This window comes from Gobius niger (assembly GCF_951799975.1).
Source record: "Gobius niger genome assembly, chromosome: 1".
Classification (NCBI taxonomy): domain Eukaryota; kingdom Metazoa; phylum Chordata; class Actinopteri; order Gobiiformes; family Gobiidae; genus Gobius; species Gobius niger.
The window spans coordinates 15,096,691-15,122,212 of record NC_136852.1 but is presented as its reverse complement, the minus strand read 5'-3'; the positions used below and the strand labels follow the sequence as shown (position 1 = coordinate 15,122,212).

General features: G+C 45.0%; 1 protein-coding gene across 3 annotated transcripts in view; it reads left to right on the top strand.

The window, feature by feature from the left end:
- grik4 (glutamate receptor, ionotropic, kainate 4) overlaps positions 1-25,522 on the top strand; it is a 245,855-nt gene extending 220,333 nt beyond the window's left edge. For 2 of the 3 annotated variants that reach the window (XM_079580066.1, XM_079580065.1), the window contains 8 exons: positions 5,214-5,327; positions 19,662-19,771; positions 20,344-20,517; positions 21,003-21,168; positions 22,320-22,545; positions 23,162-23,290; positions 23,373-23,491; positions 24,144-25,521. In XM_079580066.1, coding sequence (XP_079436192.1) covers positions 5,214-5,327; positions 19,662-19,771; positions 20,344-20,517; positions 21,003-21,168; positions 22,320-22,545; positions 23,162-23,290; positions 23,373-23,491; positions 24,144-24,533 — 1,428 coding nt within the window. In that variant the 3' untranslated portion in view covers positions 24,534-25,521. Of the gene's footprint in view, positions 1-5,213; positions 5,328-19,661; positions 19,772-20,343; positions 20,518-21,002; positions 21,169-22,319; positions 22,546-23,161; positions 23,291-23,372; positions 23,492-24,143 lie in introns of all 3 variants that reach the window. The other variant, XM_079580067.1, reaches the window with a different exon arrangement.

Genomic DNA, 25,522 nt, shown 5'->3' with positions numbered 1-25,522 from the left:
CCCCTCCCCCCGCTCGGACGCTCAGACCACAATCTCGTCCTACTGCGGCCGGATTACACACCCAAGGTGCGAAGAGAGCCAGCACAGAAGAGGTCTGTGAAAGTGTGGAGTGAAGAGGCTGAAGACAGACTTAGGGACTGTTTCCAGACCACAGACTGGAACATGATCTGCAGCTCTCATGGAGATGACATCGACAGCCTGACCCACTGCATCACAGACTACATCAACTTCTGTGTGGAAAATACTGTACCAACCCGGAAGGTACGGTGTTTCTCCAACAACCACCCCTGGGTGACCCCTGAACTTAAAGCCCTCCTGAACCAAAAGAAAAGGGCTTTCAACTCAGGGGACAGAGAGGAGCAGAGGAGAGTCCAGCACGAACTCCAGTGGAGGATCAGGAAGGCCAAGAAGGACTATGGCGAGAAGCTGGAGCAGAAGCTGGCGCAGGGCAACGCACGGGACGTGTGGAGGGGACTGAAGAACATCTCCGGTTTTGGACAGAGTGCCAGAGGGACAGCTGATGGAGACCAGCGCGGGGCGGATGAATTCAACCAACATTTCAACCGGTTTGATTCTCCCCCCACTCCCTCCTCTTCACGCGTCTCCAGCACAGTGGACACTGCCCCCCTCCCCCGACCACCTTCACCTGCCTCCAGCCCCCCTGCACCCACGTCTCCAGCCCCCATCATACGGACTTCCTCTAGCACCTGCCCCACCCCCGGCAGTCCACCCCCACACCGGTCCCCCCCTCACTCCCCCCTCTCCATCACACCGGACCAGGTGAGGAGGGAGCTGAGGCGACTGAAGCGGGGGAAAGCTGCAGGACCAGATGGCATCAGTCCCAGGCTGCTGAGGACCTGCGCAGACCAGCTCTCCGAGGTCCTCTGCCACATCTACAACCTGAGCCTCAGCCTGGAGAAGGTCCCCGTCCTGTGGAAGACCTCCTGTCTGATTCCAGTTCCTAAAACAGCGCACGCCAGGGAACCGGCCCACTACAGACCAGTCGCCCTGACCTCCCACCTGATGAAGACGATGGAGCGGCTCATCCTCACCCACCTCCGCTCTGTGGTAAGCCCCACCCTTGACCCGCTGCAGTTTGCTTACAGACCCAACATCGGAGTGGAGGATGCTGTCATCTACCTGTCGGAGCGGGCGCTCACGCACCTGGAGCACACCGGGAACGCTGTGAGGGTCATGTTCTTTGACTTCTCCAGTGCCTTCAACACCATCAGGCCGGCGCTGCTGCGGGGGAAGCTGGAGGACGCGGGAGTGGATGAACATCTCACTGCTTGGACCATCGACTACCTCACGGACCGACCACAGTATGTGCGGCTGCGCAGCTGTGAGTCTGAGGTGGTCGTCTGCAGCACCGGGGCCCCTCAGGGCACCGTCCTCTCACCGTTTCTCTTCACCATCTATACATCGGACTTCACATACAACACGGACAGTTGTCATCTCCAGAAGTTCTCCGACGACTCCGCCATCGTGGGCTGTGTGTCTAAGGGGAACGACCTGGAGTACCGGTCAGTCATCATAGACTTTGTGGACTGGTGTGAGCGCAACCACCTGTGCTTGAACATCAGTAAGACGAAGGAGATGGTGATCGACTTCACGAGGAAGCCACTGCCGTACACACCGCTGAACATCCAGGGGGAGGACATTGAGGAGGTGGACAGTTTCAAGTACCTGGGTGTTCACCTCAACAATAAACTGGACTGGTCCCACAACACCAACGCCCTGTACAAGAAGGGCCAAAGTCGCCTTCACCTTCTGAGGAGACTGAGGTCGTTCGGAGTGAGCAGGCCTCTGCTCAGGACTTTTTATGACTCTGTGGTGGCCTCTGCTCTCCACTACGCTGCAATGTGCTGGGCCCCGGGCAGCACAGAGCGGGACAAGAACAGACTGAACAAGCTGGTCAGGAGGGCCAGCTCCGTCCTGGGCTGCCCCCTGGACTCTGTGGAGGAGGTGAGGGACAGGAGGGTGTTAGCCAAGCTCACCTCCATCATGGACAACACCTCCCACCCACTGCACGGGACTGTAGAAGAGCTGTGCAGCTCTCTCAGTGGCAGACTGAGACACCCTCAGTGCAGGACGGAGCGCTACCGCAAAGCCTTCATCCCCACTGCTGTCAGACTGTACAATAAGACTGTGAAGTAACGCCGACTGTAACAAGTGAATTTCTCCTTTGTGAGATGAATAAAGGTTTATCTTATCTTATCTTATCTTATCTTAGTTCCCAAAAGTTTGCGCGTTGCGCTGCAGCGTTTGGCTAGGCTAGAAGCAGCAAGGCTAGCAGCTAGCCTGCTTAGTTGAAGGCGCAGTTGGAGGAATGGTGGTGAATCTTTGGGTAAATTGAAAGTCAGACTCACGCTAACTTCACGAGCAATTCCCCCAACTTCTCTCTCAGTGACGGGGACAGAGATAGTGTCGCTACTACGTACGCGCGGAGTGATATGAAAGCACGAACTCCGTTGCCATGGGCAGCGGTCATTATTTTTTTCAGAGGTCCTTTATCAGAAAATAATGACCGGTAGAACGTTGGGAAATCCCATTCAAATCAACGGAGCTTCTACTTACGTTGTGAAGAGCCGTATAATAAAAGCAATTAAAGGGTCTATAAATAGCATATGCGCCCGATTTCCAATTAGTGACTGACAAAAGCTGGATTTGTTGAGTTTGTTGTTTGTTTGTTGTTGGTTTTGTTTCTGGGCTAATTGACTATCTACAGTTTTTTTTTGTAGTTTTCTGTTCCTAGATACGAAGACAAACCTTCAAGATTGACTGCCTTGTAAATGAGTGCTACATTTCAAGGCTCTTTCCAATTTTAAACTAAACATCTACAATTATCTGTAACATGTCAGTCTAATGCAGTGTTTCCCAACCAGTGCTGCGGGGACTCCTGGGGGTATTTGAGCACCTAGCAGGGGGCACTTGGAATGATTCAAAATTATGATACGGCTCTTCACAATGCAAGTAGAATGCTCCATTGACTTGAAAGGGATTTACCAACCTTCTATCGGCAAAATAATGGCCGCTGCCAATGGCAATGGAGTTCATGCTTGTAATACAGGTCTTTCGTATCACTCCGCACGTAGTAGTAGAGGACACTATCTCTGTCCCCGTCCCTGCGAGAGAATTTGGGGGAATCGATCGTGAAGTTAACGTGAGTCTGACTTTCAGCTTACCCAGAGATTCACCCCTATTCCTCCTCTCCAACTGCACCTTCAGCTAAGTAGCCAGGCTAGCAATAAGTAGCTAGCCTTGCTGCTACTAGCCTAGCCACACTGTCTAGAATCACAACAAGCGGAAATCATTAAATAAACCTTTCGGCCTTCATAAAAGTGTAAGAAGTTTATTTTGTGTGTGTTCAGTTGGCAAATAGCCGTATAATAAGCGGGATAATATATAGAAGGCTGGTCATTATTGGGAAAATAAGTTCCTTCAGGGCAAAACAAGACCTCTGGTTCGCCCTGTCGGAACTTATTTTCCCGATAATGACCAGCATACTATATATTTTATCCCCTACTTAAAAAATGAAGGTGACATTTTCACTTCACTGGAAAGTTCATTTTAATGATGTTTTTGAGTAACATGTTTGAATTTCTGAGCATTTTAGCTTCATTTTGAACACAACACTGAATAATCTGAGTTTTGATGATCGCTTTGTAAAACTATTGACTGGACCCTCGAGGTAAAAGGTACTCGTGTAAATGAACTCCAGGGGTATGTGGGACAAAAAAGGTTGGTCTAATGTGTCAACAAAATCGACTCAGTATAATTTTTTTTCCATCATCTGTTATAAAATGGGACAACTTTTAACCGTGTTAGAATAGTGTTCCCTCTTCAATAACATACTTTATTTATTCTGTTTATTGCTACAAGTTTATAGCCAACAATTATTCTATCTTTTTTGGATGTGCCAATTAGTACCGCATCTCAATACTTCGTTATCTCGATAAAAGATAACTTTATGCCAACATACTATGAATGTTGATGTCAGAAAGGTGTTTGGAATAGAGACAAATCAACAGTTTAGTTTGTCATTGTATAACCTGTTACTGTCGAGCTAAAATGCTAAAATCCTGCAGCGTTGATTCTGTGTTGTTTTCTTTGTGTTGTTTTGTGTCACGAGTAAACAGTCTCAATGCCTCACTGACCTGCCGATATTGTACTGCATGTTTGCTCAATTTGCTCAAGGCGTTATAGCATTGAGACACCAGTGATCAATATTAATATTCTTTTGTCATATAAATATTTTATTGGCTCCTACAGCTCAAATTTCATTTTTCAATGATTCACTGACATTTTCTGTGAGAAGCGTCTGAACGGTCGCTCCCTATGCGCGGTTTGCTTTGGGGCGGCGGGAGCGGGCGATCAGACTTTCAAAGGACACGGAGAGGAATAAAAGATGCAGAATTGGCTGGAGACGACAGATGATGAAGAGTCAAAGCCCTGGGCCTCAGGACAGAACCCCGCACCAGAGCGGGCTACAGACACATGGGTATCTGCTAATTGAAACAGGGGACCAGTCAGTAATGAGGCTTTGGGGACAGACAGTGCGTGATGTATTCTGAAGGTTGAGATAATTGTCAAAAACAGAGATCAGTGGCGACTCGCGTATCACCAAGTCAGATGAGCTTTCATGAATGCCACACGTCCCTCTCCATTTCCTTGACATTAAAACCTTGGGGCGGTTGTGAATTTTGAAAGGCACACACACACACACTGCTTTTTCCTCTCACTTTCTCCCAATCCTCTTAGCTCCTCCCGCACTGGACAAAAACCAATGCATAGCTGCTTTAACACCGTGCTCCTCGGGGAGTGGAAAAATCCCTTGCAGTTGCACTTTACTGGCCTGTGTTATTAGTGAGAATCCACCCCATATTCAGCATAGTGACCAGTGTGTGTTATTCCCGCCTCTGCTTTGTCAAGTGATTTGTCATGACACTGTTCCCTTGGCTGCCTACAGTGGCTATAGCCTCTCATGCCCTACACACTTGCTCTAAGTGTCCGTGCTGGATTATCCTCGGCCCTGATAGATGGAGCTATTGGCAGACAAGAGGCGCTGTTGGATATAGCAGTGATTATTTCCTAAGCATGCGAGACAATGGCCCTCTTCCTCTGCCACCCTTATCTTTTTCTGGGGTTCTTTTGAGTAATTAATTTTAAGTATCTCCACAGCTGATGCAATGTTTGCTTTCGATGTGTTGCAGAAAGCCGATTTGGCGCTGGCGGGCCTCACCATCACAGCCGAGCGCGAGAAGGTCATCGACTTCTCCAAGCCCTTCATGACCCTGGGCATCAGCATAATGTACCGAGTCCACCTGGTGAGTTACCCACCTCGCACTGTGCCCACCCCCACCCTCCCGCTCTGCACAAGCACTCACCTCGGAGCCCGCTGTTTTGCCGTGTCTAATAGCTGGAAAAGGCCCACTTTCGCATTTGGCCCCACGCAGTCTTTCTGTCAAGCCTGTCGAAATCCATCCACAAACCGCACGTCCCCTGAACCTTACCGCTGCTTTAGCGCAGAGTACATTCATTTCCCCTCAATGCTTGTAGAATATACCATTCAATCTTCTCTCACTAGTTGGTCTTTTTTCATTATTTCTTTGTTCATATATTCATATTGTGTCAGGGCTAAAACTGGCTAGAGTTCATCTTACCAAGTTTGTTTGCTTGGCTGTTAGTCAAGCAAAAACATGTGTAAATCTCATGTGATTTTGCAATAGACGGAGGCTTTTTGTGATATGGATATTGCATCTTCTGATCTTTCGATAATTTGTCAATATTTTGTTCAACTTTATTTATTTCCCTCTGTCCCCGCAGTGTTAACTTTTTAATTGCATCCAGCACTTTTCACTTCTTTCCTCCCCGCGTTTTTGGACCCCCACTTGGTCAGCGACAGATGGCGTTTTACTCGGTGCACTCCCTGATGAATGTGGCACTTTCAGAGACGCTCCTCTTTTGCCCTCTATTTTGGTCACTTTATCCCCTCCTCTTGTGCCCCAGCGCTGTGTAACGCAGTGCAGTACAGTGGGGGGAAATGAGCAACTATTTGGAATGCTGCAACCCCATTAATCATCAAGTCCCCCCTTTCAAAAGCCAAGGTGACACTTGGGTTCACTATAGCACTGGCCATATCCCAGGTATCTTGGCATTATGTCTGAGCCAACATTAATATTGTCTCGCAACGCTGCGTTTACTTACATTTTGCAGTGCGTGAACTCCCCTCGATCAAATATCTCTATGGTAGCTGCTAGGACTGCACAATTACTCTCTCAGACAATGTGATAACGGCATTGTTGCGATTTTTTACCAAACCATTTCAGCACAGTACGTTCCATTTTTTCAACCCATTGTAAAACAAGGCTTGAAAATACAACTTAAGACCAAAACAACTTAAGACCACAGTGAGTTGGAATTACATGCCTTTCAGTCATGTGACTTTTGTGACATTTTTAATGTTGAAGTAGAATTATGCAGCACTACAACATGTAACAATATCTTTACTACTTTAAATGAAAGGTAACTGATTGACAGTGGCATTTTTATGTACTGTCCTTGTAATCATTGCTCAAGAAAATAACAGTAACAACGCGGCCCCAGAGACGCACGTTTATGTGAAGAAACCAGTGAGTCAGTGTTTAAGCTACTCAAGACGTTAGCATTCTACCGGTTAGCATTTAGCTTCAGCACGATAAGCCTCTCCAAGAGAAAGCCCTGAACCACACTCCAAACATCTAGCCTTGGATACAACATGTGGCAGGGGTCAGAGCTCATCAGTGCTCCTCAGTGTTTATAGATGTGAGCCACACATGTGTTTATCGTGTTGAAGCCATTGACAGTTTGTTGACAGTTGCTAACCGGTAGCATGCTAGTATCTTGAGCAGCTTAAACACTGACTCAGACTGAGAATCACAGAGAAAGGTTTTCTGTGTCCTCTTTGATGTCTTTATTTAGTCTGAGGAGTGAACCAGAACTTAAGTAAATCCGAATGTAGCTCGTCAGACAGCGCTGCTACGTTTGTGCCACATTTGCTGGTTTCTTCACATAAACGTGCGCTCTCTGGGGCCGTGTTTTAACTGTTATCTTCTTTAGCTATGATTCCGAGTACATAAAAATTCCACTGTCAATCAGATGTCTTTCATTTTCATCCTAAGTAGAGATGATGTTACATGTTGTAGTACTGCATAATTCTAATTCTTCGGTATTCGCTATACATGCATTGGAAATGCATATATAGCTTCTTAAGATATGGATATTGAGTCCGTTGTTTACAATATTTTGGAAATGTACTGTATTGTGCAGCGCTAGTAGCTGTTCCTAGTGCTAATGGTGGGGGGGGGCAGAAAGGTACTCAATCTAGCACCAGCAGTTGGGGAGATTGGATCGATATGTGCAGCAGGTGCGATGTTAAATGGGATGCTGGGTGGCCCGTCGCAGCTCAAGTTGTGGGCAGCACGTTGGCAGTTTGGGGAAGTGTAACAGGGTTCACGTCCTCTACGGCTGCCACACGGACCGTCAAACTCCGGCCTCCATGTTGACAGAAATGCATTTATTATTAAGATAACGCGCTAAGCTGTGAAGAGTTTGATAAGATGCAGAAGATAGGAAAGGAGCGAAGGACACTTTTTTTTTTCTTTTTTTTTTTTACTGCGCTTAGTCCCATTTAGTTTGTGTATGTTCAGATTGCCTTTTGGCAGTTTCAAAGATATGACTCAGTGGTACCACTATTCAATATTTGTATTTGTGTGACTGCACTTAGTTCTAATCCACTGATCATTGATTGCAAGACTACAAGGGGCTTTGCAGCTTATTTCAAACTTTAAATGAAAATTTCAGTCTGATCAATAGGAGCGGAGATTGCCATCAAGTAAAGGAGCCTGGTGGGTATTAATTACGTTCACACTGTTGAAAGTTTATCTATATTTATCCTCTCTGTTGCTGTATGTTTGTTGTTTAACTAACCAACCATAAAACCACACTCTGTATAGAAAGTTTACATTTTTCTAAAGCCCTCTCCAATGATTTAACGTATCTAAAAGGGGAAAATATGAACGTTTCCTCTATCACATGCAAATCATGATGTAAAGATGAATATTTTCAGCTCTCCATTATAGATACTGCGAGACGTGTGACAGTTTTTCCAGAAACAGTGCGCTGTGATTCTCTGGAGGAATCAGTGCTGCCTTGTTTACTCTTTCTCGACTGTGACTTTCTAGGGCATATGACTGAAATGAAAAAATATGGGAACAAATCACATTGAGGTAGCAGCTTGTCAGCAAAAGACCAGCCCTAACTGTGTCAGTCGTGCAGTGTGCCTGCCTCGCTGTTTCTCTGTAGAGGAACTTGTTTCAGGCACATTTTTGGTAGAAATAGTATTTTGAGAAGGGTATGTAAAGCCCACTGGGACAAGCAGGAGTTCAGGGTCATATAAATAAATTGGATTTGAAATCAAACAATGCACAACAAAGCAGCTCTATTTGCTCTTGCCTTTAGTGCCACTCCCTCTGTATTTATACCACGGTGCGCAGTAAAACCAAGTTCCCCGAGCTGTGGGATCATTTATATTTGTCCATGTCCATAATTTGAACATATTGCTTATGTAAATCCAATGCAGTGTGCGCTACACCATTGTGGATGGAGGGGTGCTTAATTAGACATGGGAGTTAATTAGTGTTGTAGCCGTGTCAGATGCAGCAGCTGCCTGCGGGGCACGGCACGGCATACGGATCTTTATTGACTCCTCACACGAGCAACCCCAGTCTAAAGAACACATGCACGCGCCGCCCTGTGTGTGGACGCACTTTAACTGCCAACAGTGCCGCCGCCGATGACCCCGTGACCTCAGCCAAATCCGATGCCATCTGAAGATTGCCCCTGCAGCTATCGCAACAACCGCGGCGCCTGAAAGCATCCACTCGGACACAATTAGAAATACTCACACTACTAAAGAGTGAGAAAAGGGCCAGGACCTAGGAGAAGATCGGGTGAGGTGAGTCAAAAAATTGATGAGCTGGACCCAGGAAAACTCGGGGAAAGGCCGAGAAACGTGAGGCGATGTGCAAGTAGCAGAGTGGAAATGACAATGGAAAGTCTCCTTGAGTCAGCTCAGTATACAGACAGGCAGCCTCGAGGGGGGTCAGGGGTGTGCTATGAATACAAAGAATCACCATGACTAGGTAAAATCCTTGACTGGATAACCTTACCAGCTCTCCCAGCCGTAGCCGCAGAATCCAAGTAGCACTCCCCCAAGACCCGCCATCGAAGGAGACAAGACAAGACAAGGACAAGGTGGAGCGAAGGCACGAGTTACGAGAGTGAAGCCATGTATATGTGCTTAGTACAAGCTGTAATGGCCGTCAATTGCCCACTATTCTGGTACTTTCATAAATGTCCTTGTAAATGAGATCATTATGGGTGTTTCAGCCATGTACTGGGGCTGTGCTGTCTTTTCACTTGCAAATGCTTTCATATCAGCCTAATAACGACAACAATAAGCCATAAAATATATTCAAGGCAGCTAATGTAAGTGTGTGAAGATCTTCTATTAAACCTGTGACCATGCAGCGCTCTTATTCTGAGCCAGATTTGTTCTATGATGGAGGACTCTAGTGGCTGAATAGTTTATGTTCATTTGTCTCAGCGACCTGAAGACCAATGGCAAACATATTCTTTTATTAGATACATAATGTTTTGTTAGGCTCGTTGCTGTGGATGTATTTTCACTTATATTGTTGGAGGTGTGACAGTGCTCTTTATTTACAGCAACTGAGTTAATTGTGATTTTAATCAAGGTTGTTTTTGTTTTTCACTTCTCACCACATGAGGCTTCGTCAGCAACCGAGTACTTCTACTAGCAGCAGGGTCGACTCTTATTCTTTTCTTTTAGGGAGGGCTTTACTTTGTCATTAGCTCTAAAAAAGAAAACAAAACCCTGAACTTTTGCGCTGAGCCTTTTGTTTACACTGACTTGGTTCCTACTTGACTGTTGGGTTGTTAATTGTTCTGACTGGGGCTGTAGCTCAGACTCACGGACAACTATACTGTACATGGAGGGCTAGCTGTAACAGAAACCTCCCTGTCTAATTTCATTCACAGAAATCCCCAACTACTAGAATCTAGCCTGCTGCCAGATATTTAGTTGCTGACAAATTCTCTCTCTTCAATTACAAAACATCAGAGTACAGATGACAGAATGAAAACCTTTTCTACAATGGCAAACTCCTGTATGACAAGCAACGCAAGTGAAAAATGATTAAAATTTGCCCCAAAACATTGACAGAGCCAATCGCTTGTTGGCTGCTCTGGGCATCAAACATTAGTGTCTGTATCGCCAAGAAACAAACATCAGTCGAGCTCTATTCACGCCCCACATGAGACGTAGGAAGAGGTGTTTTTTTTTGGCTGGATCATTACATGTTGTTGATTTGCTAAAAATATTTCTGAAATGCTGGCAGCGCATTACAAACTTCAGCAAATGAAGAAGAAAATGTAGATATGAGAGAAGTAATTAAAAGGCCTGTCTCTACTCCTGCCTTCACTACTACAGCTCTCGCCCAACACTAGTCTCAAATGACCGACTATTTTGCATTTGTTGACTTGATCGTTAGTGCAGTCTTCACTTCACGAAGCGTCTCCCCCTTCTATGTGGTAAATTGGCACATTAGCTACGCCTGCAGTGAGCCTGTGCTGTTATATAATGAACCACTGGCTGTTTACCATTGAGGGGCACTGGGTTACGCCTGTTTGCCCGGGCACGTTCTGTTTGTGCCCCCATTTAGATGACTGACAGCACTGACAGCTGCGCGCAAACACACGTCCACGGAAGGATACGGAGAGAAGTGAACCATTGGAACTGGCTGCTTAAACAACATTTGACTTGACAGCACCTGTAGTGTCATTAGTTTCGCTCTGACATCTATTTGTCATCGATAAGTGCCATGTTGTTAATATTTGAGCTGGTGTTATTAATGTCTGCGTGACACTGAACTTTTAATTACAGCGATGAATCCCGAGTGCGCCATGGTAACTGCTCACCTCAGTCCTCCTTAACTTCTGCTCTCTGCGGTAAATTGGAGTCACTCTGCCAATGCAGGGGTAATCTCTCGGCACCAGAACTTTGTGCTATTCTTTACTACAGCGGAGTCTGTTTGGAAATGAAATGAAAAAAGCAGATCTTGAAAGAACAGAGTCATAAAACACCTAGATGTAATTTTTTGTTTTGTGCATTATTAAAGCCAGTCTTCTATTTCCCAATGTAAACTATTTGTTGAATAAAAAAATGCACAGTCCTATGCTCCATTTTGTACGTGTATGTACTGTTTCCAGTCTGACTTCCTGAATCTCAATGTGCTCATTAGTTTCCCCGCTGCAGACCCACCACGGATCATTTCAGCTCCAACTCTAGAAACAAAGTTTAGTCTTAAAGCTTAAATATTACTGCGTCTCACCTCACAGTGGGTATGCTTTAAATTTCTTCACTTAATTTTGGCTTTATTCTTACACTCTATTGGTGTTCACCCTTAAGCCATCTGCTATGGGAGTCCCAGAAGGCTGCAGCCCTCTTAATCTTTATAATAGCACCTTGGTGGGAACTGAAAGTGTGGACAATTGAGGTAGTTGTTAACAAATAGCTGGTTCAGCATGCACCAAACTGGACCAGCAAACAGGCAGGCTCATGTCAGCACATCAGTATTGCCCCAGTAACCCCAACGCCAACAGCATTTAGCATTACTAGGACACTTTAGTAACAATAACAATGGCTTACACTTTCTAGCCTGTCTAACCTGACGGTAGCACAGTTGGTAGAGAGCCTCGTGATCGGAATGTCGGGGGTTCGAATCCCAGGTCCTGCAAATGCACAGTGTCGTTGTGTCCTGGGCTAGAAACTTCACCCACCTTGCCCCCTGCATACATTGGTGTATGAATGAGAGTGTGAATGGGTTCCTTACTGTAAAGCGCTTTGGGCCTGATAAGCGCTATATACGTTGAGTCCATTTACCAAAGCGCCACACTGTAGTCGTTATTCATACTCAGTGGTGGTGAGATACTGTTGCAGCCACAGCCACCTCTGGGGTAGACTGACGGAAGCGAGGCTGCCAATCTGCGCCATCAGCCACTCCATCCACCACCAACCACTCACTCATATGCTCTCATTCATTCTGGCCTATTGCACATGTTTTTAGTGTTAGTTTGGGGATACCGTGGTACCTAGAGGAACCTGGGGAGAATGAACCTAGCTGTGACGTGGTGCTGTAATGACCATTCGGTGTTCTCACTGCACGATTGCTCACTGGCATTTCCAGCTAACCAGCTTCATACACTCAAAAACGACATTGACTGATATTGACATATTGACATTGACCCACTCTTTCCTTATGCTCCATCTATTCCCCTTCTCTGCAGCAAATGCAGGCGACTTCTGCTCAGTTAATGAAATTTCCCCAGCACCGAGAGCAAAAGGACCTCCTTATCATAACAAATGCCCACCCAAAAAATTCACCCTCTCGAAACAAATTTAATTTCAAGGACCTCGGAAATGTATTACAACAGTGTTTTGGCATGCACAGAGTCCCCTATGAGTCTCTAATTGAGTGTTTTGCATAAAAGTGATTTGGCTACGTTCAGGTGAGCTCAGAATGGGCGATAAAGAATTTCAACTCTATTGAAATCCACTCTCTCATTACTGCATGCAAAAAGTTCGTTGTTTGATCCCCCTTCAATTTAAGTGCCCTTCTGCCCCTGACAACTGCTTCTATTTCATGGTCATTAGCAGATGGCCCACACGCTGTAGCTTGGCTCTCCTGTTGCCTATTGCAGCCACTCTACAACAAATACAACATATAGAAAAAAATAGGCAGAAGGTTCTAAGTTGGCATGGCTTCACTAGTAATTGGTTTCATTTGGAGGACAATAGCTGTTGCGGCCGGATAATGAAACGCTATGAATTAGCTTCTATATATTCCCGTTGGTCTTGATGCTGCCAGCTCTATTTCAGCCACTTTATCTTCCACACGACTGGTCACAGATCCAAACATACCAGCAGCCTACAGCCAGCCTTTTGGTCTGAGCCAAAGCTATTAATCTCTCTCTTTTTTTTTTTTGTTCTCTCTCCTCTCTGGATGAGGAAACAATGTGCTCCTGGTCAAACAGCAAGTCAAGTATAGGTCACTGAGATGAAATTAGCTTTATCGTTGCTGTTGCGGTTTAGCTGATTACTTGACCTTTTGATTTGTGTTACGAGCTGTTCATTGAGAGCACTCACTGACTGCTTTGGCCTCCCACTGCGACAGCAAAGAGCCGTAATACAATAACAAACCTCATTTGAAACCATTATCCCGGAAAATGGGGACTGCGTGATTCTGGAAAAAATATTGAAATGGTTTGTTTTTCTTTTAATAATTGTTGTGATTATGTCTAAAACAGTGGTGGGACTCGAATACTTGTTTAATCGACTTAATTATGGCCTTTGTAATGAATTAAATGCAATTAAGTATAATTTATGTAGAGGTTGTATTTATTTTGAGAGGTATATTTTAGATGCTTCTTTGTATTATCCCACATTTTAACAAAATTCGAAGTGGAGATGTGAGGCCTCTGTGTTCATTTCAAACAGAGACAAACAAAGACAATAGCAGCTTGAATTAATTTGGAAAATGATGAAAGTTTATGTGAATGTGTGAACAGTAAAACAGACAAAAAGCCAAAAACATTTTGGCTTTTCATCCCTAAGCAACGTCCTGAAGGAACAAGGAAACTGGAAAAGTGCGGTTAACTTTTATTAATATTTTGATTCGCATGACACCTTCTGGAATTAATTCATCGGAATTGATTGAAAGAAAGCCCCAGCTCTTGTCTAGAAATAATAATAATTTACTAAATGGTCTTACCATAGATATAATATATATATATATATATATTAGGGTCGACATAGCAATACCAAGCGACTTCAACATCAGGAAAAAGGAACACGAGAAACTAGAGAAATACCAGGGGCTCAGAGAAGAGCTGGAGAAAACCTGGAGGGTGAAGGCATCAGTGGTGCCCGTGGTCGTTGGGGCACTCGGGGCAGTGACCCCCAAACTGGAGGAGTGGCTCCAGCAGATCCCAGGAAATACATCAGACATCTCGGTCCAGAAAAGTGCAGTTCTAGGAACAGCAAAGATACTGTGCAGAACTCTCAAGCTCCCAGGCCTCTGGTAGAGGACCCGAGCTTGGAGGAAAAAAGAGAGACCGCCCGCGGAGGGTGAGGAAATTTTTTTTTTTTTTTTTTATATATATATATATATAAGATATAAGATATCATATCTACCATAGATATAATATACACTGCTCACAAAAACTTAGGGCACACTCAAAAAACACAATGTAACTCCAAGTCAATCAAATTTCTGGGATATCAGACTGTCCAGTTAGGAAGCCACGCTTATTGTGAATCAGTTTCACTTGGTGTTGTGGAAATTAAACAGACAACAGGTGGAAATGAGAGGCAATTAGCAAGATCACTCCAAAAGAGGAATGGTTTTGCAGGTGGTGGCCACAGACCATTTCCCTGTCTTCATCCTTTGTACCGTATTTTTGGAACACTTTTGCATTTGTCCAGTGTTCTCACCACTAGAGGTATCATGAGGAGGTATCTACAACCCACAGAAGTGGCTCAGGGAGTGATGCTCATCCAAAATGGCGCATCCAGTCGTGCTGTGGCAAGAAGGTTTGCTGTGTCTCCCAGCGCAGTGTCCAGAGCATGGAGGAGATACCAGGAGACAGGCCAGTACACCAGGAGACCTGGGGGGGGGGGCGACCGAGGTCAACAACCCAGCAGCAGGACCGCTATCTGCTCATTTGTGCACGGAGAAACAGGAGAAGCACTGCCCGAGCCCTACAAAATGACCTCCAGAGGGCCCCAAATGTGCATGTTGGTACTCAAACGGTCAGAAACCGACTCCATGAGGGTGTTATGAGGGCCCGACGTCCACAAGTTGGGCCGGTGCTTACTGCCCAACACCGGGCAGCCCGATTGGCATTTGCCCGAGAACACAGCGATTGGCAGATTGGCCAATGGTGCCCTGTGCTCTTCACGGATGAGAGCAGGTTCACCCTGAGCACCTGTGACAGACGTGACAGAGTCTGGAGACGCCCTGGAGAACGTTCTGCTGCTGCAACATCATCCAGCATGACCGGTTTGGTGGTGGGTCAGTGATGGTCTGGGGAGGCATTTCATTGGAGGGCCGCACAGCCCTCCATGTGCGAGCCAGAGGTTCCCTGACGGGCATTGGGGACCGGGATGAGATCCTCAGACCTATTGTAAGACCATATGCTGGTGCTGTGGGCCCTGGGTTCCTTCTGATGCCTGATAATGCTAGGCCACATGTGGCAAGAGTGTGTCAGCAGTTCCTGCATGATGAAGGTGTTGATGTTATGGACTGGCCTGCCCGTTCCCCAGACTTAAATCCAATAGAGCACATCTGGGACATCATGTCTCGGTCCATCCATCAACGCCACGTCGCACCACAGACTGTCCAGGAGCTGACTGATGCTCTAATCCAGGTCTGGGAGGAGATCCCTCAGGAGGACATCCGTGGTCTCATCAGGAGCATGCCCAGGCGTTGTAGGGAGTGCATTCAGGCACGTGGAGGCCACACACACTACTGAGGATGATATAGACTCGTTTGGAGGAATTTCTACAGAATTTGGATCAACCAGTGATCTGAGTTGTCACCTCCAGGGGCTGAGAATTTGATTTCCATGTATCATTCTTATGTTATTTTGTTCTCAACACATTGCCCTACACTATGAATAAAGATTTTCATCCGAAAAATCGAATTGATTGACATCTAGGATGTGTTTTTTGAGTGTGCCCTAAGTTTTTGTGAGCAGTGTATATACAGTAAATATAATATATAGATAGCTGGTCAACCATTTAGCCCAATTCATAGAAATGATCCCATGTGGCTGTTGAATCTCCTCCTACAAATGTTCCCTAAAGGGACTGGATGCAAGCTGGTCATTTTATACTCACTACTGCCACCTCTGGCCATATCGGTAACTGCCGCTTCTATATCAAGCTCGTGCATGACGGCACTTCAGACCCGAAGTAACAGCTTTATGAGTGACAGTTCAGGATTTATGGTGAATAGGTCTGGGCACATTATACATCTTAGGACATTGCTGGAACATGTTAAATAATTTTAACATTTTTAAACTACGTATAGTCCCTTTAAAAAGGCAAAAGGACGGGACTGGCTACAAGCCTCTACGGTGCTCCAGAGCCTGTGAATCATAGCTTCAGGCTTAACATTTTTATTTATGATACACAAAAACAGTGTGGTTAAAAATATGACACCTAGCTCAGCGTTGTGACATGGGTCATGGCAATTTTTAGAAAAAGAAAAACTCTTTGGAGCCGGGCTTTTAAGCAGTGCAGTGTCTTCATAGAAACGCTGTTTACCAAGTGTCTTTTGGAGTTGCCCCTGGCCACCAGGGGGTGGTATTACAGCAAAGTCAGCTCCTCACCATGAGGACCAAAGAGAAGCGCTTTCCTGGCCTATTGGTCTCATCTCTCATTCACACACCAATGTACGCAGACACTGGATATACGTGGATATACATGGATGAACATGGATATACATATGCGTCATCCCCGCGCCCTGCTGCTCATCACCGGTGACTTTAATCACGCCTCTCTTTCCACCACTATCCCCACACTCACGCAGTATGTTAAGTGCCACACAAGGAACATAAGACCCTGGACCTTCTGTATGCTAACGTGAAGGGCGCTTACACCTCTGCCCCCCTCCCCCCGCTCGGACGCTCAGACCACAATCTCGTCCTACTGCGGCCGGATTACACACCCAAGGTGCGAAAGGAGCCAGCACAGAAGAGGTCTGTGAAGGTGTGGAGTGAAGAGGCTGAAGAGAGACTTAGGGACTGTTTCCGGACCACAGACTGGAACATGATCTGCAGCTCTCATGGAGATGACATCGACGGCCTGACCCACTGCATCACAGACTACATCAATTTCTGTGTGGAAAACTCTGTACCAACCCGGAAGGTACGGTGTTTCTCCAACAACCACCCCTGGGTGACCCCTGAACTTAAAGCCCTCCTGAACCAAAAGAAAAGGGCTTTCAACTCAGGGGACCGAGAGGAGCAGAGGAAAGTCCAGCATGAACTCCAGTGGAGGATCAGGAAGGCCAAGAAGGACTATGGCGAGAAGCTGGAGCAGAAGCTGGCGCAGGGCAACGCACGGGACGTGTGGAGGGGACTGAAGAACATCTCCGGTTTTGGACAGAGTGCCAGAGGGACAGCTGATGGAGACCAGCGCGGGGCGGATGAATTCAACGAACATTTCAACCGGTTTGATTCCCCCCCCACTCCCTCCTCTTCACATGTCTCCAGCCCAGTGGACACTGCCCCCCTCCCCCGACCACCTTCACGTGCCTCCAGCCCCCCTGCACCCACGTCTCCAGCCCCCACCATACGGACTTCCTCTAGCACATGCCCCACCCCCGGCAGTCCACCCCCACACCAGTCCCCCCCTCACTCCCCCCGACGATATTGTCGACGATATTTGAAAATATTTACAACAGTGGATAATTACTGGAGGACTGAAAGCCTATACACAATTATGCATTTAAAGAAAAAGGAAATACAAGCAGTTTTATTAGCCTTCTTTTAATTATGTCAGAGAGAACAGTGGTGTTGGTCACCCTTTTTAGGCCAGATTAAAAAGCTAAAGGGGTCACCAGGCCAGGCCCTCTGTTTTAACAACATCCAGGTGCATTAACAACGTTGCGAACGGCTAAACTTATACAAGAATACATATTTTTCAGAACATGATTGTAGAGGTTCTGTTCCCCTGTACCGCTGTTCATCGGGGAGGCTATGTAGCTCGGTGTGTCATGGTCATTTTCTCCTTAGGGTCAGAGTTATTCAGGTTAGGTTTTGTGTTGGCAACGGGGACTTGACGCAGGGAACATCGACTGGGTCAAGGTTTATGTTCTGGATGTGGAATTGGAATTGGAGCAGACAGTGAGTATGACTAGTCTGAATCTAGAAGGACCGCCTGTGTCTGTCCATAGAAAAATGGGTTACAGCAGTATTGGTAGCAGGAAACATTGGATTTATTTATTTTATCTGTTGAGACACATTTTTCTGTTGTTTCCAAATGAGTTTATACTGTCCTTCTAATACTGACACTTAATTGTGATGCCTTACTTGGAAATATCGTCTTTATCATTGACGGGGCAATCTAATTGTAGACAGTCTGTTTACAGTTCACGGGAGAGTGGTTTTCATGCAGCGCAGTGTTGATCCCACTGTTTACATGCAAATGAGATTCCGATAATTATGCGTTATCATTTAGGACAGAGCCGTTCCCAATGATATTAAAAATCCTTTATTTGCTGTCCCAGTCACCTTTTTATCTCCTCCCAATTTACACAAGCAGCAGTAAATATTGCTTAACACACTTCTTGATGCAGCTCCGTGGGCAAAGGCATCAAGTCGAAGATTCAGCAACATTTTCTCTGTAATTAATCTTCATTGTGCAGATGTTGAAAAAAATGTTATAAAAATGCTAATAAGCCCATCTTCACCTTTCAAATTAAAATACTTAACCTACGGACTCCTACGCTACTGCTTGTTTGCTTTGACCCAGAGATTAAAAAAGTGGTGCACAATGACCAAAGCGGATTTTGACCAAAGTGGAATCTCATTTGTGAAAATGACCTTTTTCTTTGTTTTTGAGCAATTATTAAACAAATGTACAGTGTAATATAACGAGCAACAGTGTGAACCCAGGCCAACATGAGTGAAAGCTTTTTAATTACTTCTATTTATGGCACAAAGTTTAATTTACGTGCTATTTCAACAACTTGCCCTGGTATAAGTTTGAATGATTACAAAGCTCAGCCTCGCAGTGATCGGGGTGTGCCTAGACTTATTTTCACTGATTATTTTAGTGAAGTTATGGAACTGGCTCTTTTGAGCTTAGAACTGTTCTCAATTGTGTAAAGAGCTGAATCTTTTTCTTTCTGCCAACTTTATCCCCAAACTCCCCTGAACAAACACAAGAATCAGCCCCGCAACAGAGCAGGCAGCACAAGTGAAAGCTTTTTGCACTAAGACTGATTTGTCAGATAGCCTCTTCTTATTAATCGTGACACTTTTATTCACACACATTTGTCAAAGCGTAAGAATCAGTCCCATTGTAATTTTGGGTGATTTAAATCAAACAGTGTGTCTGAGAGCGATCACGTCCCAGATTTAGAGTTATTTGTCTGGCGTCAGTCCTTTGAACAGAGGAACAGATTCCGAAAACTCCCTCAAAAAAATCCCATCACCAGTTTATTTAATGTGGCAAACCCTTGTTTACAGGTTAATCTAAAGTTTGATTAAGATTTGAGCACTTACCGTTCAGCATTATGATCATCATCTGTGGCCTGTGCCCGTCTGATAACCGTCTAAATACGCCCCTGCCTTAATAGTCCTCGGAGAATGACTTATCAGGCTGGCTCCTATAAAAAAAATAATAAGCCACTCTTTGAAATGAATGGGTTTCAAACATTCTGTCTCCGTAAAGAGCCACAAGTTTCATCACTATCAAAGTATTTGGGCGTCTCTGGTGTCTAATGTCTCTGGCTCTGTGTGTTTTCCAGGGGCGAAGGCCGGGATACTTCTCCTTCTTGGATCCGTTTTCCCCCGGTGTCTGGCTCTTCATGCTTTTGGCCTACTTGGCTGTCAGCTGCGTCCTCTTTCTTGTGGCCAGGTATGTCGTTTTTGTGTGTGTGTGTGTGTGTGGGTGAAAACAAAAAGAGGTGGAAAGAATGTGACAAACAAAAAAAGGTGGAGCTCTTTGGTGAAAACACATGAAAGCAAATTCAGGTGTTGCTTCTTTCCACCCCCCCCATTCATGTTTCCCTTTCATAGTCTACTCCCAGAGGTGTGTCTCAGCGTCACATTGCCACCTGCTGGCTTCATGGTGAACAGCAAGTGCACAAGCAAACACCCTTATTTAATTACATGAGTATTTAGAAAGAAACTCTGCATCTTTAATGACAGCTGATTCCAGTCCAACATGTCTTTAGTTGTCAAACAAACGGAAGTGTGAATATTAATGTCCTAATTAGTCTTAGTAATAGACAGTGTGAGGGGAATAGAGAGAAGGTTTAAACCAGCTCCCTCTTGCAGAAAGCTTGTGTTTTGACTTGTTTTACTGCCTATTTTTCTTCACCGTTCTGTTCAATTCACTCCCGTCAGAATACTTCATTCAGCTCCGATTCCCGTTCCCCCTCGTGCCTCACTTAAGTCTTTCTTTGTGGTCCATCTGCTTATCTGCAGGCTTACACCTTACGAGTGGTACAACCCGCACCCGTGTCTGAAGGGCCGCTGCAGCCTGCTCATAAACCAGTACTCTCTCGGGAACAGCTTCTGGTTTCCCGTCGGAGGCTTCATGCAGCAGGGGTCCACAATCGCCCCCCGAGCTCTATCCACACGCTGCGTCAGTGGAGTGTGGTCAGTATTTACTCCAGAAATGTGCCTTGAATTGATTATGTCTAGAAGGAGTTGCAAGGTGTTGTAGTTGTGCTTTTTTCCTTTCAGGTTATAGAAGTTAATGAAGTGATTCTATGCTTAATTCTGTCAAGTGAAATTAGTTTGATAGCTTGAAGACTTTGAGTATTTTTCTTATATGGACTGAATATTTATTAGTCTAATGCACATTTAGGGCTTCTATTTTTATGTGTACGTAATAAAGTGTGTACCTTTTTTCTTAACAGCATTAACCTTGGCCACATCTATTTCATCAAAGACATTGTCATATCATCTCCTTCCATTCATCCAATCCATCTCTTCATTGACTGAGGTTCTGTGGCTCACAGGTGCACAGCCCTCTTGCATTTAAATCATCCTCCCTTCGCCTCGGCATTACTCTTCATTAATCCGCTGTCCCATTTGCATGTTATTTTCTCAATGAATACATATGTACCTCTGCTCCACAGGTGGGCTTTCACATTAATCATAATCTCATCGTACACGGCCAACTTGGCGGCCTTCCTGACGGTGCAGAGAATGGAAGTGCCCATCGAGTCTGTGGATGACTTAGCTGACCAAACTGCTATTGAGTATGGCACCATGCACGGAGGATCCACCATGACCTTCTTTCAGGTCAGAGGCCACAGCCCTCTTTGCGTATGATAGATGGAATAGTAAATGCTGTGAAATCACGCACACACACTCATCTCACTGACCTGTGATCAATGGACCATCAGCGATGTTATCCTCCACATCGCCCCTCTGTCCTTCCTCTGGTCTTCCTTTAACCACAGTTTTATCTGTTTTCTGTCCGATCTTTGCCATGGCCATTCAATATCCCTTTCCTCAGGGGGATGTGATCTTTTCAGGCCTCTGAGAGACACACACTCCGTCTGTCTCTGGAGATGTGACTGCTCAAAGGTTGCAACAGCAGTCAGAGAAAGTGTTTAATAAGTGTGTAACAGTTATTGAATAGTGAGCTGAAGATAAAGAGAGATCTTGCATTGTTCTGCAGTGTTGGGCAAATTACTTACAAAATGTAATATATTCTATATTAGTGATTACAACTCTAAAAATGTCATATGTTTGATTTCATATTACTGTTCCTGGGTCCAAATCCGGACCTCCAGAGGCTTTAGTCCGGACCCCAAAGCCTTTTCATCCTCTCAATATACTTAATTTTGAAGGTAGAATTGAAAATTATCTAAACAATTTGAATTGACTGCATATGTCCGGACCCTGGACATATGTCGAAAGTTGCGAAAGAAAAGTTTGCGGACCTCGAGTTGATTTAGTTGGGGACCCCTGGAATATAGTAATAAGGCCACGGAGCAAAAGTGCATTTAAATGCATTTAAATGCTCTTGTAACTTGAGTTACTTGAAATGCAATGACTAATGTATTCCTGTATTTTGTTTAATATGTTGTATTCCTCACTGAAAAAAGTAGTGTAACTCGTTACCTTTGTAATACGTTACCCCCAACACTGTTGTTCTGTCTCTACATGCAGTGGATCCTAAAGTAGACAGGCAAGCCAATAAAAGGAAAAATAAATGAGTATAGGCAAAAAAAAGGGAAAAATCCGAGGCACTCCGATACTTGGTTAAAAGTCCTTTAATGAATGGACATGTCGACGCGTTTCGGCCGCGTTCGACTTTCTTCAGGGCATACCAAAATAAATGAATATGAAATAGACATGTCAAACAATAAAAATCTAAGTAGCACTGCATTAGCCTTTGTGTAATTGCTTTTCCATGAGAGATCCATTTGTCTTTGTCCTCACAGAACTCCCGCTACCAGACATACCAGCGCATGTGGAACTTCATGCACTCCAAACAGCCCGGTGTCTTTGTGAAGAGCACAGAGGAGGGCATTGCTCGTGTGCTCAACTCTAACTACGCCTATCTCCTCGAGAGCACCATGAATGAATACTATCGTCAGAGAAACTGCAACCTCACACAGATTGGAGGTTTGCTGGATACCAAGGGATATGGCATTGGCATGCCATTGGGTAAGTACCACTGGGAGTAAATAAAGTTAAGTTTGAAGAGAGGTAAAAACTCAACGTTCAATACAGGCTCATGAAGAAAGTGAAGACAGTAAAACGGAGAATGAAAAGTTTGGCAGAAAAGTAAAATGAATGCAGACAAAAGCCTAAAATCACTTTATATTTCATAAAGAAGTTAAGACGCGGGAATAGGAAGCAGGGGTATTAACTGAACACCTCAAATGTCACATTGAAAAATCAAATTGAAAAGTAAAGCCCAACCATTAGCTGCTATCATGGGAGGAAATGGTGCACAAAGTCAGAAAAGGGAGGAAGACTTAACGGCAGTGATGCACCAACTGTGATGTGTAAAACTGTCCTGAAGCACTGAGGATAAACTCAGACTTCACTTACACTGTGATTGTAGCACTCGGCTTAAGAAAAGACAAAACAAGACTGATTTGAATTCCTTTGATCCTTAAGCGGAGATACATTTCGAGCATACTGGTGTTGTGACTTGTAAACACATCTTAAGCTTTTTAATCTCTCTTCTCTGCTACTAATAATGAGGCTGTGAAATAATCTGTGCCATATGTGAGTCAGCTGACTAAGGCGAGCCCGTCTCCTCTCCATCCTGCAGGGTCAGTGTACCGCGACGAGTTTGACCTGGCCATCCTCAAACTGCAGGAAGACAATCGTCTGGAGATACTCAAGAGGAAGTGGTGGGACGGTGGGAAGTGTCCCAAAGAAGAGGACCACCGCGCCAAAGGTCGGTCAGGCTTCACACCCACTCTCATAAAGACTTCTTTGCTTTTCAACAGTATCCTCATTCTGTCTTCCTACTGTCCCAGGACTAGGAATGGAGAACATAGGCGGAATCTTTGTAGTGCTGGTGTGTGGCCTCCTTGTGGCAATCTTCATGGCGGTGCTGGAGTTTGTGTGGATGTTGCGACAGACTCCAGGAACAGAGGTGAGCGAGAGCTATATATCATGCATTTGCTTAGTGTCCCTCTCCCCCACATGCCACGGTGTCCCCCGTCCATCTGCTAGACTCGTGAGATTGTAATCTGCACAACATCAAGGACAACCTCGTGCCTTTCTTTCAGATATGAACCGTCACACATACAGTGTAGATACATACAGGTATATTTTTTTCATCAAATATAAAATGTATTTTAAAAAAATAGTTGAATGTCTTTACATATATTAGAAGAATATTAATTATTATTAAACCTGCAATTCACATAAAAATGCAGTTTATTCAAAATCTGATGGATTTTTTCATTGTAGAAGAATATTACTTGAACTCACCTGTGTGTTTGTGTGTACTGTCTTGTAGCCTGTGCAGCTGTGGCTCTGCTCATGTGCAGACTTCTGATTCAGTTTGCTTTTGTGTGCTTGATTCGTAGCACTGTGTACTTCTTTTTCATCCAGAGATGGCCTTTGTTGTTCTGTGCACTTAAGATTGTTTAATTGTCCTGTTGTTTCCACGGTTACCTGCGTAACCTCTTTGTGGGCTGCTTTAATGTGCTGTATGAGTCAGTCAGTGAGCTGTCGGGCCTCTCTTCCTCTTATCCCCCTCTCCCCATGTTTCTCTCTCTCTCTTTCGTGTGTGGCCACAGCAGTCGGTGTGTGAGGAGATGCTGAGGGAGCTCCAGGGGATAGTGCTGTGCCGGGACAGTCTACAGGTGCGGAGGCGGCGGGCGGCGGCCATGTTGAGACCGCGACCTCTGGCCCTGGAGGAGCGGCGAGCCAGAGCAGCTGCTGTCAGCCTCAGTAACGGCAAACTGTGTACGGGCACGGGTCTGCCAGAGCCCCTGTCCCACAGACTGGCTGCAGAGGCAGCACTGGCGGCCAGAGGCTGCAGTCACATCCGCATATGCCCCGAGTGCCGGCGCTTCCAGGGGCTGAGGATGCGTCCGGGAGGGGCTACCGGGACCCTTCCTTCCCCCACACACAGCGAGGAGAGCATAGAGTGGGATAAGACTACAAATAGCAGTGAACCTGAATAACAGAGTGACTTTCCCAGAAGCCAGCTCTACATTACTTTCCAGGGATACGAGATCACATGGGATTTAATGTCATCCTCTGTTCAGAGTTTGATCTTAAAGGTCGGCCCTGCGCTGTGGACTGTGTAATGTCCTTGGGGCAACAGCCAACAGTCACTTTTTGGAATCTCCTTGGATGAATAATTTCCTTGGTCATCCTAAAAACTGATGAGTCTTGTGGTCTGTCCCTGTTGGCCCTCTGTCCCGTGAAAAAGAGGGCGGACGAAAACTGCTACCAGGCATTTGTACTATGCAGTATTTTCACTCATTTATCATTTTGCCCTTTCTTTTCCGTTTTAAATTATTTGTCGGGATACTGGTACTGAATTTTGTTAGTGTATTTTTTATTTGTCAGTTTGTTCTGTGGACATATTTACATGCTCTGTGGAGGGGCAAAGATGAACAAACGAAGAGTTATCCTTTAAAATCTTTTTATTTTGAAAGTGCCAAATACAACGAGTATCGTCTTGTGGCTGAAGTCGTGCCACAGCCTTGAGACAACACCAACTCAACTTAGACTCATACAAACAGACTTCTTTTATAGTAGTGATATTCTATTCAGATGTTCGAATGGGTGGGATCTCTGAAAGACAGCGATGTTGTCGGGTGAGTTTCAGTGGTTGGTTGATGAATTACTAATTTGATGGTTTTAAACAACACACAAAATGCCTATTATTAAACGGTTGTGTTTCATTTTGTCCTTGTTTTGAATGTGCAATCAGGATTTATTTGTATAAAACATAATCATTACGCACCAATTTACACTTTCATATTCACCGTTAATATTTTCTTTCATATTATGCTCGAGTTATAACGTAAGACAAAAGGTTCAAACCATGCCTCTTATTTTCGAATTGCTTTAATTAAGGCCATTTCTCCCAGTGAATAAAATAAAAGCAGTCATTTTATTTTTGTGTTACTGGTAAAAATAGAAGAGGAAGTCCACATGAATA